The following is a 15730-nucleotide window of genomic DNA, read 5'->3' on the forward strand; positions in this document are numbered from 1 at the left end:
AAATACGAGAAAGAAGATAACCAGGCCTCGTGTTTGCATTCCGCACTGTCCATAAGACCTTATTATCGCCGTTTTCTTCGACGTTGGACGCGATCGACGCTTGGCAAGGCGATCTGGTCGTTTGACCTGCCTCCAGTGGCTTTTCTCGACTGCAACTTGTCAACGTCGGAATTTTAGTCACGAGCGAGGCACGCGAGCGAACGATCGACGAGGCTTTGGGAAACATTTGAACGCAAGGCTGGCGCATAGACGCGGATTTCAGTTGCAACGCTAGGATTTCCGAGCAAGGGAAGTCACAAGGTGAAGGAGAGAAGTGAAAGTACCTGGGATATTCGGCTCGTACTCGTAAATTCTACGGTTCTGATCAAAGCCAACCAGCTGACACAGTAAAAATCATCGTTACAGAAAATATCGGAGGAAAGCAACTTTTCAAATATCTCTCTGTCGTCTGTCAACGAAAGTAGAACTCTTGGACTCTTTGCGATTAGAAGAGATCCGCGCGATGTTGGAATAAGAAGAATAGCAAAACAAAATAGCAAACAGAAGCTCTTGCAAGATTTTCTAACGTCTTATTTTACACGACAGCACGATTCTCGCGATTGTAAAAGATGTGAAAGACGAAGGCATGAGAAGAATGTGAATCGGCGAGGATTAAGAAGACGAGTGAAACATAAATTCTTTTTATCGAAGCTGGTCACTCGTGAAATCGTCTTCGATTTTTTTTCCCCCCCAGAGGAAGAGCAAGTTGAATTATTTTTTGTGAGGACAATCTTGACAAGATCTGAGAGGAAGAAAATCCTGACAGGATCTCATAAGATTACCCGAATTCTTCGAACGTTATTTGCAAGCAGAAAGAAGAAGCTTGGCGGCATAGTAGCTGGTGCAGAACGCGCGAAACAAAGAATGCGCTTGTGAAAGAATTTTGAAAACAGCTCAAGAACAGTAATTTACGGTGTACACTATCGATTTAGAATGGCGCAGCCAGGAAACAACGATACCACCAGGTCTGTAAATTCTTCAAGTTTTCTACTAACATTGAACGTCTGTGCGATTCGCAATGAGGAGAATAAATTTATCTAACGAACTCGTTAATCTTTAGAAATAATTGCCTTCCTCGCTTAGATAATTCTTAACGGTTATTTATACGGTATCTTGTAAATACGTAAGTAAAATTCAAACAAACTATCGACCGCTCTTATATTCATAATCCAATATATTATACATTGGCTGATAACTTTATCAGAAAAACGCCTTGCCATTCGAAGGACGAATAATTCAGACGCCTTGTATTTAATTTTTAAAGAAAAATGCTGAATTTCCTGATGATATTATTCGACAAATGTTCTTCCAATTCGCTGCTTACAGGTCCTGAAACGAATAAATTTTTCCGATAAGAATTTCAGTTTACCGATATTTTCTTCAAAATATTTAATAATAATTTCAATGCTATTCACGATATTATGTAACGTTTATTATATAATATCACTATTTAAATAATACCGTTGTTAAATATCTTTTTCTAAAGTTCCAAATTGGACAATTTCTATGAGGATTTTCATTTAACAATCGCTTCTTTCGTTCTCTGATATTTGTTTGAATTTAATGCTGGGCTTTTCGATATTGTTAATATCGATATATTATTGCTATATGTTAATAATATTCCTCTCGCTAGGAAGTGCGAGTTTCAACAAGCAATTCATATCATTTTAGCATGTTTTTTATCTTATTCTTCGCTGTCGTTGTGAAAGCAAAAAGCTAGCAACTTGCTAAGAGAATAATATTAAAAAAATTCCAAATTAGAGAGAAAATTGAATTATTATTATTTTATACTGCGCTCAACGTTTGATAAACACACTTACTTTTATTCGATGATCCTATCTTGATTGTATACTGCTGTTTTTTTTTTTTTTTTTTTTTTTAATGGAAAAACTACTGTTTTCTATCAAAAACACTGCTGCTTTTTTTTACGAATAATTATTCGTTCCTCTTTTTTTCTTTCAAAAAAAAAAAAAAAAAATCACGGATAACCAGACGAAAATTCTCATTGTAGGAACAAAAGGCAATTCTTCCAGCTCTTTTTTTCTCATAGCACCGGTAACATTATTGCAGGTTGTTACGTAACGCGATAGTATTCCATAGCTTTGGTCACGTGAATGCTGCACTTTAGTGTCCTGTAAAGTATTTTCAGTTTGCCAATAGATTTGGAAATCGCAAATTATCAGGAACGAGGACTTTGAATGCTGTGGAGAAAGAATTTTTAATTTTGTTTTAATTTTGTCAAATTTCTAAGATCTCGAAACTTCCCGCTTCGAATACTTGAACTTCCAAACGTCTGAACAATTGAAAGTTAAATATTCAAAAGATTTCGAAGGTTTTTCACATTTCTAAACGTTGGAGTATTGAGAAATTCGCGTAGAAAAGATGTCAGACGTGCGAGTGTGCTAAATCGCAAATTTCTTAAACTTTTATTATTAAAATCTTCAGTTATACAAAATTTCAGAAGTCTGTAAGAAATATGTCGAAATGCGTTCGAAGATTCGACCTTTTTAGTTAAAGCAATTGGGTTGGCAACTAAGTGATTGCGGATTTTGTCAATACCTTGTCATTAGGTGGTATTGACGAAATCCGCAATCACTTAGTTGCCAACCTTAACCTATAAAACGTGCAATCTTTGGCAAGCTAAAACTTGCAAACGCACTGAAATTTCGAAATATGCGAAAAGTGTTTCAAAAAGACGAAGAAAATTCGATACTTGTTAGCCATGTGATACGTGTAACATTGGAGAAATTCTTTGCATCGCATAACAAACAGTTACTTTCACTTTAAACGGATTCTATCACGCATCGAGCACGCTTTAGTTTATGCTTCTGACTGTTATACATTCTTTCGTACAGTTACGTGTAATCAAGATGAGCAATACTCGATAAATAGTCATCGAACATGAAACAAGCTTCCAACATTAATAATAACAAAGCGTTCCATTCGAGTGCGCTGTTGTATCGGATTACGATATCGCGTAAATCAACGAGTGCTTCTGTGTGGATACTTTGGCCGATTTATAATAACACACGAATATCATGTCGATACGTGAATTGAGCCAAGTTGCTCAAGAGAAACCTATTCATAGTTACAACCCTCTATTCTTTTTTTTTTTTTTTATTATTATTTAATTTGTATTTTACAATTTATCCAGCTGGACGTTTAGTAAATTTTTTCAATTTTATTGTTAAATAACACGTGGATGGCAACGGGATACCATCTTCGAGTTTGACTATTTTGTTTCTTTAGTGAGGTCAGTGAGGTGTTTTCTTTTTAGTCTTCTCTTTATGGGAGTTTTACTCGCTTCGGCAGCCGGCTGGTTTGGATGTGTTGCCGTTCTTTCCTTGTATTTTTCTGCGTACCTGGCGATTTCTTCTTCGACTGTTGGTATTTTTAAGTCTTTGTGTATATCCTCCTTTGTGTATCTTCGATTGTAGCGCCTCTAGTTTATTTATGTGGCTGATTGCTGCTGTCCCCCATAGTGGTATTCCCTACGTGCAAATTGGTTTTATTATCAGTACATCCGTCTTCTTTTTATCCGTATTTTCTCTATAATTGATTTAGTATGTTGTTTCCATGTAAATTGTGCGTCTAAGTGGAGTCCTAGGTATTTAAATTGCTTTGTTTCTGTTATGTCCGTGCCATTCAATTGGATATTTGGTCAACCCTTCATGGCGAGGAAAAATTAATTAAACACACAGTCGTGATCGTGTGATTTTTATTTTGCAAAAAAAATATCAACCCGCAGAACGACTCTTACGTTGCATAATTATCAATTGTACAAAAATCAATGTATAGTCATTAAGTTGTATATTATAATAGCAAGTTGTAGATTCGTATCAGGTTTGTAATTATTTTACAGAGAACATGCATCGTCAATTATAGTAGAAAACAAGCATTAGCAGTTATATCATGAAATAAGCGATTGAAAAATATTGTAAAAGAAGAAGAAGATAGAAAATACAGGAAATAAGAAATAAAGCTACTTTTCCCTTCTAAATGAAAATCTTCCAACTAAATCTACTGAATTTCAGATGATTAAAGCTTGCTAGCTTCTTAGATAATTTAGCCCAATTAATCGCAGGTTAAGACCAGAACAATTACTTGTTATCTTCTTCTGGCATCAACTGGTGCGTATCGTACGAAACATAAGTTCATTCATATTCGTTTAACGCTTTATCGGTGATCGATCAGGATTATTATTGAGCTCACATCGTTCAAATGAGATAGCCAATCCGTCAAAAGGCTAATTAGCCTGGGATACTGTTGCTAGAACCACGATGGTCTCTTCGTTGATCTCAGTGAATCTTCTCTGTGCTATATACAAGGTGTGTCACGACATACGGGACTCGCATCGGTGTAGCCAGGAAACGCAAGACACAAAAGCAACGAGAAAAGTTGGCAACTAAGTGATTGCGGATTCTGTCAATGCCACCTAATGACAAAATCCGCAATCACTTAGTTGCCAACCTAACTAACCTGTGTCCCACCTAATTTCGAACTTTCAAAATTAAAGCTATTTTTGTATTTCGATAATTTTTTTATTCCGCCAACAGCCTATTATTAATCAGTAAATGATAAAATGTTAATTCCATTAAAAATTGCAATACTTCGACGTTGTTCTGGTTTCGACAACGAAACGCACTTTGTGAAGGATCGGGGCAAAGAGTCGCGCGTACTGACGAAGCTTTTCTCGTACGTTGCCGCAACGTGAAATATTTTCTAACGTTGCAACGTGCTACTGGCTCAGATATGACGCGACGAACGCTTAATTTTCAAAGCCAACAGAAAGATCGAGCGGTGTTTCCCCGCTTGAAGAGAATTAACATTCCTGGAAACTATTGAACGAGCTAACTGCCGCAGCGTTTCCTAACAGCGCGCGTGCTGCTGTTTGTCCTACGTTTCGCACCAAACAGGAAAATCTCGCGACAATGATCGAAACGTTGTACGACCATCCGTAGCAAATGAGCTTCTCGTCGTTGCGAAATGTTCGCTTAACATCTGTTTTACTCGTCTTTGACGCAACCGACCGTTGTTCGGACGTGGAATCAAAAATGACAGGTGACGATTGCTGTCTTTCATGGGAAAGCATTTTTTTAAATGAGACGCAACCGGCCAATTGGCTTATTATTGGGTTGGCAACTAAGTGATTGCGGATATTGTCATTAAGTTGTAATGACAAAACCCGCAATCACTTAGTTGCCAACCCAATAGTTTCATTGGTTTCTGTTCTCTTTGTTCGAGGCAGACTTGGGAAAGATTCGATGGATTAAGAGGATCAAAAGGATCCTGCTGACATCGAAGGATTAGAAGGACTCGAGCGATATTTTTGAGAAGTCCGAGTTGAGGCCACGAGTGACTAGTCAGCAAAATGGCAATCCAAATGGCACGTACTTCTCTAGAATTTGAAATCGTATAAAGACTATCGTCATTTGGCGTGTCGTTTAATTGATTATCGATGCATGATTAATGCTTTGAGTCGTACAAAATTGCATAAAAGCATCCTTCATCTGCAGGCTATTAGAATATGCATCGCTAAGCAAACTATACGAATAGGTTAGGGTTAGATTGGGGTTAGGTTGAGGTTAGGTTAGATTCCCTTCCTCAATGAACATTGTAGCACGATTATGTGGGTATCTTTCTGTGATTATGAGGTAAACCGTGGAGCATTGCTAACAGAATGCAAATAGAATAATGTCCTTTCCTCTGTGTTGGACAAACGATCAACTAAAAGATGAAATTTGTGAAAAATTTGCATACACGTGTGATCTCTCATATATAGTTATTCTACAAACAACGAGTGTAACTTTATTTCTACCTGGACATTGTACCTGCGATTTTTTTAATACTCGTAGACCTGAAATACGATTTATGCAATGTTATCAAACGACAAAATTTCGTTCGTACGTCTGAGGACTTAGATGCATTATTTTAGACTGGAAATTATTTAAACGTGCATGAATCTTAAAGCGAAATATCGTTTCATAAAAAGCGAGAAAAAGTGACTGGAACTTCTTCGGGCGCGTCCTTGGTCGAGCAATTACGCGATCATTTCCTTCTTCGCGTGCGCACGTTGATTGGGGTAAAAATAAACTGTAAGATGCAGATGAGACTTCATCGATGCCATTAAAAATTATCATCGGCGGAGAAACGGGGAAGGGAAATCGGAAGATAAATTTACCTGTCGTTTTCCCTAAGCCGAATAATCCGTTCGTAATAGTTCGAAGAAATCGCGGTAGAATGAAAAACGCGGAGCACGCGCGTGGCATCAAACGAACTTGTACGCAGCCGAATTTTGTGGAAAGTTGGATTAACGAACTGATAAAGTGAAGATAAGCGACGATAACTGCTGCTCTAATACGCGTGAATCACTTCCGTAGAAGAATAGAAAGACGTATTTTAGAAAATTGATAATTGGCAATTTCAAATTGGTCAATTTTTAAAATCCTTAAAATCCTCCATTTGGAATTTTTGTTCAAAATTAAGAAAAGATTTAATGCAGATGAAAACGTGAAAAATCGGTCAGGTCCACAGATTTGCTGTAAATTGGCAAATTCTCAAATATAGAAATATTGCTATTGTCGAATATCAAGATTAAAAAATTTCTCTCAAATCGACCAGTTTTTAAAGTTTCTCAAAATTATCGGCTCGGGAGCTAACAAAATTCAATTAAACTGAAAAATAATTTTCTGAAAGTACAACTTCGAGAATCGACCAGTTCGAATCGAAATGTTGAATCCGCTTTTAAGTCAGATTTTTCTTCATTTTTCTCCTGAGATTCTTTAAATCAAGGTCCATGAATTTTTCACGAAACTCGACGCGTTCAAGGCTCTTTCCTCAACGATGACGCGTTATGACGGTAACTGGACACCATGAAGGTCGTATCAATATGGCGTCACGTACAAATACCGATTACGATAACTGTAAATGGTCAAAATGGATAATGAAAATTTACTTTTTTACAAATTTCAGATTGCTTTGTTATCTCAGTTCTGGTCGATGATTCTTCATGACGAAGATTGCTTGATTTAAGTTTCGTTTAAACAAAGTGAAACGTAGGAGTAAGGAGCTTACAAATGTATAGTAGATATACATAATTGCAATCAACATAAATATAATCATAATGAACGCAGCAATCTGTTGCGATAAATGGCTACAAAGCATACTTAATGCCAATTCTAAAACAAGTTGCAAATTGTAAAAGAGATAAGAAAATGCCTGTAGAATATGGCAGACTGAATATTATAACGGTATATTGCACGTCTACTTTTATACTTTTTTTAATTAGCTTCCTTATTATCGTTTATTATCTTTCATATTATTTTTCGTTACGAAAGAGATTGTTCAGTTGGACTAAAAAGCCAGCAGTCTTACGGTTCTTTGAAAATAATCAGGATTTTTGTAGTTTTACGATACGTCGTTGGGTAACGGCGAAATATAAAGGCGATTACTTTTAAATCGATCGATATTTCTCGAGATAAAACTAATTCCTGGATTAGGTGCTTCTTAGGAAGTACGAACAGGATCAAGATATCACTACAATCCTCTATTTATCTAAGCAAACAAAACATATACATTCGATTACCGCAGCAAGATTATATCTCAACGCTGAGACGAAACTTTCGCGTAAACTGCAAATTTGTAAAATGTCATTTTTATTATATTTATAAGTGGATTCAATAGTCGCAGGTATGTTTGAAAAATAGACAATAAATAAGGGAAAAGCGATAAGTAATTCAAAGGATACAGTAGCAATTATTTGTATAGATAAATATACATATCGCGGACTAGTAATCGGCACGTGTGGCGCTAGTGTCGCACCACGAGTCATAACCTGAACGAAGAATAAAATTGCGATTCAGATAAGAAGAAAAAATTAAAAGGCGTTATCGTTTATAATTATAAAAGTCTCGTTCTCACGTTATTAGTAGCTGTCTTTAATATGATTTATTGCTGGTTTTCAAATCGTTCGTACACACGTAATACACGTAATATATGAAACTTCATTTTAACGTGGCATCTACAAATAAAATAAATCTCAGTAGATAATACCGTGCTACAATCGGTGGCGGGGCGAATCTTTAGAAATCTTAACCAAGATTATTATTACTTTAGCTATATCAGAAATTGTGTTCTTAATCCATGATAAGAGAAACGCGTGCTCCTCGAATGCCATAGGAATGTCGATAAGCTTTATGACGATGTGAAAGCATCAGTTTACACGCTGCTTGTTAAAACGTCGTTCTTAAGAGCCAATGTTGCGTTGACCGAGCATTTCCACAAAGAACAATCCAAACACAACAGCGTTTCTTTGAAGAGAGGAAACCAAGATATCCTAAACAATCATCCAGCTAATTAAACATCGTCGCGTAGCTATCGTAAAAGATACATGGAAACATCGTGTAATCACGTTGTAACTAATCGAGGGAGCATTATTTTCACAATTTCACTCGACGATGTGAATCGAAATGACGCAGCAATTCCTAATTCATCTCATCGTAGACCCGAGATCGCATTGATAAAACGATATAAAACGCGATTAGAATAAAATGAGCGTGTAGGACAAGGATAATAAGGATCGTAAATATTATCATGGAATTATGCTTATCGCGCCAGAAATATATATCGCATAGGCGTAAGAACATAATAAGCTCGTAACGAGTTATTTTCGCTAATCTTTTGATACGCTACAGACGCCTCCTTCGATTCCATTCGTGCGCTGTGCTCGGCGCTCGGGTCAAATCTGGCCCAACGAACCTTCAATGCGCTGTTGCTGAAAAGTGTGCGAACACTTGCTTACTCGAGTCATCGAACTGGAATTGCGTCAGAATGAACAAAATTGAACTCTGATGATTACGATCAGAAGTATTAACATTAGTGCGTTAGTAGTTAACAATGTTAGCGTTACTATATTAGTAGATAAGTATGTTAAGTATATTAATAGTTAAGTATACTAACTATACTAGTAGTTGAGTATATTAAGTATACTAGTAGTTAAGTACACTAAGTATATTTAATATACTTATTAAGTATACTTATAATATTAAATTGATACACAATATTAAATTATAATTGATAATAATAATATAATAATGATATTACAATTAAATATATATACGTCATATTGCTTACTAATATTGATAGTATATTTAATATAATTAATATGCTTAACTACTAATATACTTAATATACTACTAGTATATAAATATATTTAATATACTTATTATATTAGTAGTATATTAAGTACATCTTTCACATGTCAAAAGGAAGCTTTGTTTTAGCACTGATATTGTTAACTACTAATATATTTAATACACTTGGTATACTAGTAGTTAACAATATCGATGTTAGAACAAAGCTTCCTTTTGACGTGTAAATGAAATATAAAAATAACAGGCATTCGCAGTCTAGTCACGATATTTAATAATACCGATGGAAGTGTACTATACTTTTCTACATGCCACTTTTCCTTTCACGTGCAGCCACCTGTATGACTGCATAACCGGATCCCTCAGGCGATCTAATCAACACAGAACTCGTTTTAATGCAAGTTATGATTTTCACTTCGTCTGCTGTGAATCTCCTTTTCTAAGTTTTGTAGTAGACGAAACAGGTCTGCCTCATACTTCCTCTCCTTTTTGTATCAATTTATCAGATTATTTTGGTAACAATTTTGTCTATTTTATATATATATATTTTTTTTTTTAATTACTAAATTTTAGAAACAATCCAAATTTTAATCCCATAATTTGCCGAGGGTAATTACATTTCATATTAAAAGTACAATAAACAATTTATTTATAATCACAGTGAATATAAAAAATATTTATTATAGAGATTTATTATTCGCACGTAAAATATGAGATATTTTCACCAAATATGTATTCTCCGTGTTATACTGATAAAATAATCTTCGTCTCATTTTACGTCATTTTTTTATGTCATGTTTCAACTTATCCACATTAGTGACAAAATTTTCAAAAATATAAAAAATAGTGAATTTATTGATTGATAGAGGATAATTCAGAGTGCCAGAAATTGTTTGCCAAATTCTCGATAACAAAGATGATCGATTATTTTTTTTTCAAGTATCGTTTATGTTGACACATTCTACGATAAAAGTTAAGTTCAGATTTCATCTGGTCGATGTTTCTACGTTTCAGCACCGGTAAATGTAACATTTGTAATTTTTTAATTCAAAACAAATAGAATTGTACAATTGTCGACATTTACAGCAAGATGATAAATGTGAGCAAGTCGGTGTATTTATTTCTTTAATTGACCTGGCAAATCGGTCATTTGAAATTTCACAAAACACTGAGAGAACGCACTTGTAGCATCGCTTATGCAACCGCAATAGTCGAGAGCCTCCGGTTCCCTTCACGCAAAAAGAGAACTATGTCAATGACGAAAAAGCCAGCCACTGATGATGCTAGGCACAGGTGAACGACGAGCGTGAATCTTCTTGCAACGTGAATTTTTCCCTTTTTAGCAAAAACGTTACTGTAAATTACAGACAAATCTGGAAATTGTATTTTTAGAAAAATAAGAAAAAGCCTATGAAAATAGTAAAATAATCTATTAATACAAATACAAGTAAAACAGTATATTATTATTATTAAAAATTGTAGAATTTTCAGATAATAATTTCTCATACGAAATTGTACAATTTTTTATCATATTTTTCAATTTTTTACTTTATTCAATTTTATCATATTTTATCAATTTTTGAAATTGTACCATCTTTCTGTAGCATAATTTTTCCGGCTACAATTTCGTCAAGGTTTATACATTCGGAAGAATATTTCAAGAATTTTGCAATAATTTTATTCGACAGATACCACACTTTCTCAATTGCGATTCTATTGGGTTGGCAACTAAGTGATTGCGGGTCTTGTCATTAGGTGCTAATGACATAATCCGCAATCACTTAGTTGCCAATCCAGTAATTACGACGCGTTGGAAAATTTGTCGGAGTCAGCAAGGGCAGGTTTTGGATTACGGGTTTTAAATTACCCATTTAATGTATGGAACCCGACCGGGTGGAACTTAATTGGGTGATTGGATAACCATTGCGCAATCGTTGTTAACCCAGTTTCGTTGAAGAAAGAAAATCACGTTCAATGGAATTAAACCTGCGACTCGGTGTTGAGCCAACTACGCTCATTTGGACCCCATCTGTCGTTGATCCACCTGTCTGCATCGTTAGATGTACACATAGAATCTGGATAACTTGCAAAAATTTATCGAAGTATCTTTCGTTCCAAAAATAGAACACAGAATTTTGTTCGACAATGCTAGGTGGGATCATTTTTGACGAAATTTATTGAAGAACATTTGGTGCCAAATATCAATACGCTATTTTTTCTTTAGCTGACAGACCAGGTCCCTTGGGTTTTTTGGCATGCACTTTCATTGAAGCACTTTTACTAGTTTCGTCATTCTGTTTTGCGTTTTAGCAATGACGAGAAAACGTCACCTGCTGAGCTAAATGGCATCTCTGAGGGTCTGACAACGTCGAGGCTACGCCAGGCATTTCCACAGTTCTGTGCCGTGAGCGCGAAGAACCTGCTCATGCTCACCTTTGGTTCAACATTGGGATTTTCCACGGTCCTAATCCCAGAACTACAAAAGAAGAACGCTGAGATCCCGGTCACTATGGAGGAGTTGACGTGGATAAGTGAGCATGTTGTTTGTTTGCCTTGAAACTTAGATCGACTTGGCAGCTGAATATGGTGCACCAAAATCAGCAGGACTCGAATTAATATCCAGCTTGAAATGTCAAAACTAGGCTGATCTCAGAGCATCAAAGTCCAACTGACTGGGAAACCAGATTTAAAACTGATTTGAAAGGAAATCTGATTTTAGAGTGTGACTAAAAGCATCAATTTAGACGTCTGGCTCGTAATTAGGCTTCCACAGTGGAATTCCTTTCACTTCTGTCTTATATCTGGCCAGCTTTTCATGTCTATCGACTACGTAAACTCGTAGAAGGTCATAAAAGCCTAGAATTCATGAAACATTCTCCTTATACCAATACAGGTAGCCTGAATCTGTTCCTGGTCCCAATCGGTTGCTTCGCTAGTGGGCCAGTGTCGCAGTTCCTAGGACGAAAGAGGACCATGATGCTGACCACCATTCCATTTATAGCAGCATGGATCATCTTTTACTATGCGACGACAGCTGAGATGTTGTTTATAGCACTGGCCATGACTGGTCTAACTGGTGGTCTCCTAGAAGCACCTGTGATGACCTATGTGGCAGAAGTGACGCAGCCCCATTTACGTGGCATGCTATCCGCCACTTCCACCATGGCTGTGATCCTGGGCATTTTCACGCAGATGTTGGGTGGCAAATTAGGCAACTGGAGGATTGTCACCATGATCAATCTCATCTATCCACTTATTTGCTTAGTTGCCCTCTGCCTGGTGCCTGAGAGTCCTTATTGGCTTGTTGGTAAATCCTCTTTCTTCCTTACGATGCAAATGATTTTACGTTTGGTCCGCAAAATATGTAGTATGACGACTTTGACTGGTGTTTCTAGCGTTTAATCTCATGAACTTTGTAGTTCAGTTCAAGTTAGACTCATAGTCTCCACGGTTCAGTTCATAACTTGCCTATAGTTAGGGTCAGAGTCGCCAAGTTACATTACAACTATGCTGTTGCTGGTGTATGAATTAGCAGCCTAAATTAGTCACCGATTTAAGTGTCGTGAAACGATTTTTCAGCAAAAGGCCGCCAAAGGGAAGCCGAGCGAGCTCTCTGTTGGCTTCGCGGTTGGGTCAGTCCGATCCACGTACAGTCGGAGCTTCGAATCATCTGCCAAGATGTACAGAAGCCAGCAGAATCCAAAGAAAAGATCTGGAAATCTTTCGGCAAGAGAACCTTCTACGTGCCTTTCCTCTTGGTCAGTAGTGCCTTCTGCATTGGCGCTTTTGGAGGAACCAGTACTCTTCAGACGTACGCTGTATTGATCTTTGACAGTTTAGACGCGCCTCTAGACAAATACACGGCTGCTGTATTTCTTGGCCTAGCAGAATTGGTAGGGACACTGCTCTCTGTGTGTGCCATTCATTTCACCGGCAAGCGGTTGCTGACATTCCTTTCAGTCGGTGGTACCGGCATGTGTTTCTGTTTGGTGGCTGTCTATGGCTATTTGACTCAGGCTGATATGATCAATACGGAGAGTATTTCTTGGATTCCAATGACTTTGCTGATTGGAGCTGCCTTTCTATCTCACGCTGGAATCAGGCTGCTTCCATGGGTCCTGGCTGGTGAAGTCTTTCCCGTAAAGGTAGGTTTGCCATCTCTCAAACGCAAATTTCAGTCAATCGTGAGCACAATTTAGCATAAACGTAATCCAAACACAACTCGAACCAAAATCTCCTGCATGGAAATCTGTCCATCGTTTCCTGAACATCGTCCTAATTTAACCTAAGGATTCCCTCACGAAAGTACGTCTATTTTATTAACGCAAACCTAAGGCAAACAAAATTATCTAACTAACGAGTCAGGAAGTTGTGAGAAACTAATCTTCTGACAATGTTCCGATTTTGACCCAGGTACGAAGTAGCGCAACAGGAATGGCTGGATCCATAGGCTACATCTTCAATTCCATCGCCAACAAAGTGTACCTGTACATGGTCAACGGGATGTCTCTTCCAGGAACCTTCCTCTTCTACACTTTAATTAACTTCGCTGGCGGGGCACTCCTTTACTTCATCCTTCCAGAAACAGAAGGCAGATCTCTGAAAGAGATCGAGGAACACTATGCTGGTATCCAAAGTTTGAAGACCAGGCCTAAGAAGGAGGAACTAGCTTTCAAGGAGAAATGGGCTGCCTCGAACCCCGCAATAATCTACGACGACACCGAAAGCAAGCTTTGATTTTGTGGAAACAAAAGTGGTGATTAGTATTGTCTCCCTGAAGCTGAACGCCTGAATGGTACAATGCTAACAGGGACTCGAAGTGTAAAGATTTTATAGCGAGTTCCTTGTTTATTTGACACTGTGTTCAAAAAGAATGGACGATATTGTGAGTGACTGTAGACATCAAAGCACTGAAGAAAGTTAACGCGTTGAAACGTCACTTGAAGCTTATTTATCGAGTTATAAGTAATCAAATTTTATATACACTGTTAGCTGACTAGGTTAAGTCAATGAATTAGTCGACGGATTTTTCAAAAATTGGACAGTCTGGAAACTGGACAGTTTAAAAATCTAATTCTTTGATATTTCTTACTGCCTTGATGCATAGAATTACAAATGAGAGAATAGTCGAATTATAGTTGGCTTTATGTTCCTGCACTCTACGAGGGCTGCAGCGACAGCTAGCGAGGCAACGCCAGACGATGCACATTTTATCGAATTTTATCGATCGAAGACAGTTTTATTGTAAATAAAACGTTGAGAAATATTTTTAATATCGTGATGTATGTGTTTCACAAGATTGTGTTCATGCCTAATTTCAAGCTAGATGTGCAATAAAATGGCACGTATTGCAAAAATATTTTCACTTTAAATCACAATTTTAATCTATTGATCTATTAATCGGAGAAGTGAAAGTTCATTTTATTTTATTTGTTGAAAAGAAATGTTATTTGCAAAATTGTCATTACGAGTTTAGTCATTAAGACCTTAATTAAGAGACGACCCAGTTCGCAGGTTAAAATTATTTATTTTTGACAAATTACACAGTGTTATTATTAGTGGACACAAGCACTTTAGTTTTGCAGTCAAGATTCTTGCTCACATTGGATTTTTTGGATTGTGGCTTTTTGGCACGTGGTTGTTTGTTGGATTTCGGTTTGAAGAACCGATCGACCACATCCAGAAAATTTTCGTGTTGCAGAATGTTGACGATATTAACAATTTTCTCGGAGATCTGTGGGACTTTTAAATTCTGAGTCTTTAGTCTGCGAACATGGCTAATTTTTGGTCTTTTCGAAGTCCCATCCACGCTTCGGCATTTCCTCAAGCTACGAATAAAAATTTTTCAAACATTTTCCATTTTTTTTTTTTTATGTTTTCGTCGAACAACACAAATGAATTTTACGTTGAGATTTGCCTGAGCTTCGCTTCGTCCAGCTCACGTCCGGAATGTGATCGTTTTACTACTTGATCTTCGCAGCTTACTTCCGGCTCCAACACGATTTTCTCTTTCGCCTGACTGCTACCCGAGTTCCAGGATTTGTGAGACATGTTCAAAACGATTTTGCAAATAACGAAGAAAATAACATTCATCAGAATTTACACGAATAATCAACGAGAGAAGTAAGTCAAATTTCTATCAACCAAACAATCGTGGTTGCTATGTTGCTAATTTCTCTGCAATAATACTGGCACACTCTTGCAAATTTCTGAAATTATCTCACAGCGCCTGTCGACGAGCAATTCGTTGTCCGTATTACAGGAACCGATAGAAAGAGTTCGCAGAAATGGAATAGGCAAGTTACAGTAGGTAAGTTACTTACGATCGATAAAGGAAACATCTACAAAAGAATTAGTGAGATTCATGCGCATTGTCGTAAGCGCCGACGAACCAGGAAATCAACAAGTGTCCCTCCCCCGTGAAACGGGGTTCTATCTCCGGTTTCGAGATGTCAGTCGGGTTGCCTGTGGCGCAGGCGCGGCCTTTCTCGGGATTGGTCCGAGGACGGGCGGGGGTCCACGAAATGGTCGATATTTTAACT

General features: G+C 37.2%; 1 protein-coding gene and 1 long non-coding RNA gene across 2 annotated transcripts; one reads left to right on the plus strand and one right to left on the minus strand.

Annotated features, from left to right (window-relative positions):
- Positions 1–6: 6 nt before the first annotated feature.
- Positions 7–15038, plus strand: LOC126874444 (facilitated trehalose transporter Tret1-like). Its single transcript, XM_050636512.1, has 5 exons — positions 7–1004; positions 11499–11719; positions 12082–12495; positions 12768–13333; positions 13602–15038. The coding sequence occupies exons 1-5, from the start codon at positions 973–975 to the stop codon at positions 13923–13925; spliced, it is 1557 nt and encodes a 518-aa protein (XP_050492469.1). The 5' UTR covers positions 7–972; the 3' UTR covers positions 13926–15038.
- Positions 1173–5009, minus strand: LOC126874453 (uncharacterized). Its single transcript, XR_007692800.1, has 3 exons — positions 1860–5009; positions 1501–1766; positions 1173–1368 (listed from the first exon to the last, which is right to left on the minus strand). It is a non-coding gene; the product is annotated as an uncharacterized LOC126874453 (long non-coding RNA).
- Positions 15039–15730: the final 692 nt, after the last annotated feature.

Source organism: Bombus huntii, chromosome 16 (genome assembly GCF_024542735.1).
Source record: "Bombus huntii isolate Logan2020A chromosome 16, iyBomHunt1.1, whole genome shotgun sequence".
NCBI classification, from domain to species: domain Eukaryota; kingdom Metazoa; phylum Arthropoda; class Insecta; order Hymenoptera; family Apidae; genus Bombus; species Bombus huntii.

Excerpts from the sequence above, each read along its gene's own strand:
- LOC126874444 (XM_050636512.1), top strand. The coding sequence starts at position 973 with ATGGCGCAGCCAGGAAACAACGATACCACCAG. Across the intron at positions 1,005-11,498 it reads GGAAACAACGATACCACCAG|CAATGACGAGAAAACGTCAC; the intron begins GTCTGTAAATTC and ends TTTGCGTTTTAG. Across the intron at positions 11,720-12,081 it reads GGAGGAGTTGACGTGGATAA|GTAGCCTGAATCTGTTCCTG; the intron begins GTGAGCATGTTG and ends ATACCAATACAG.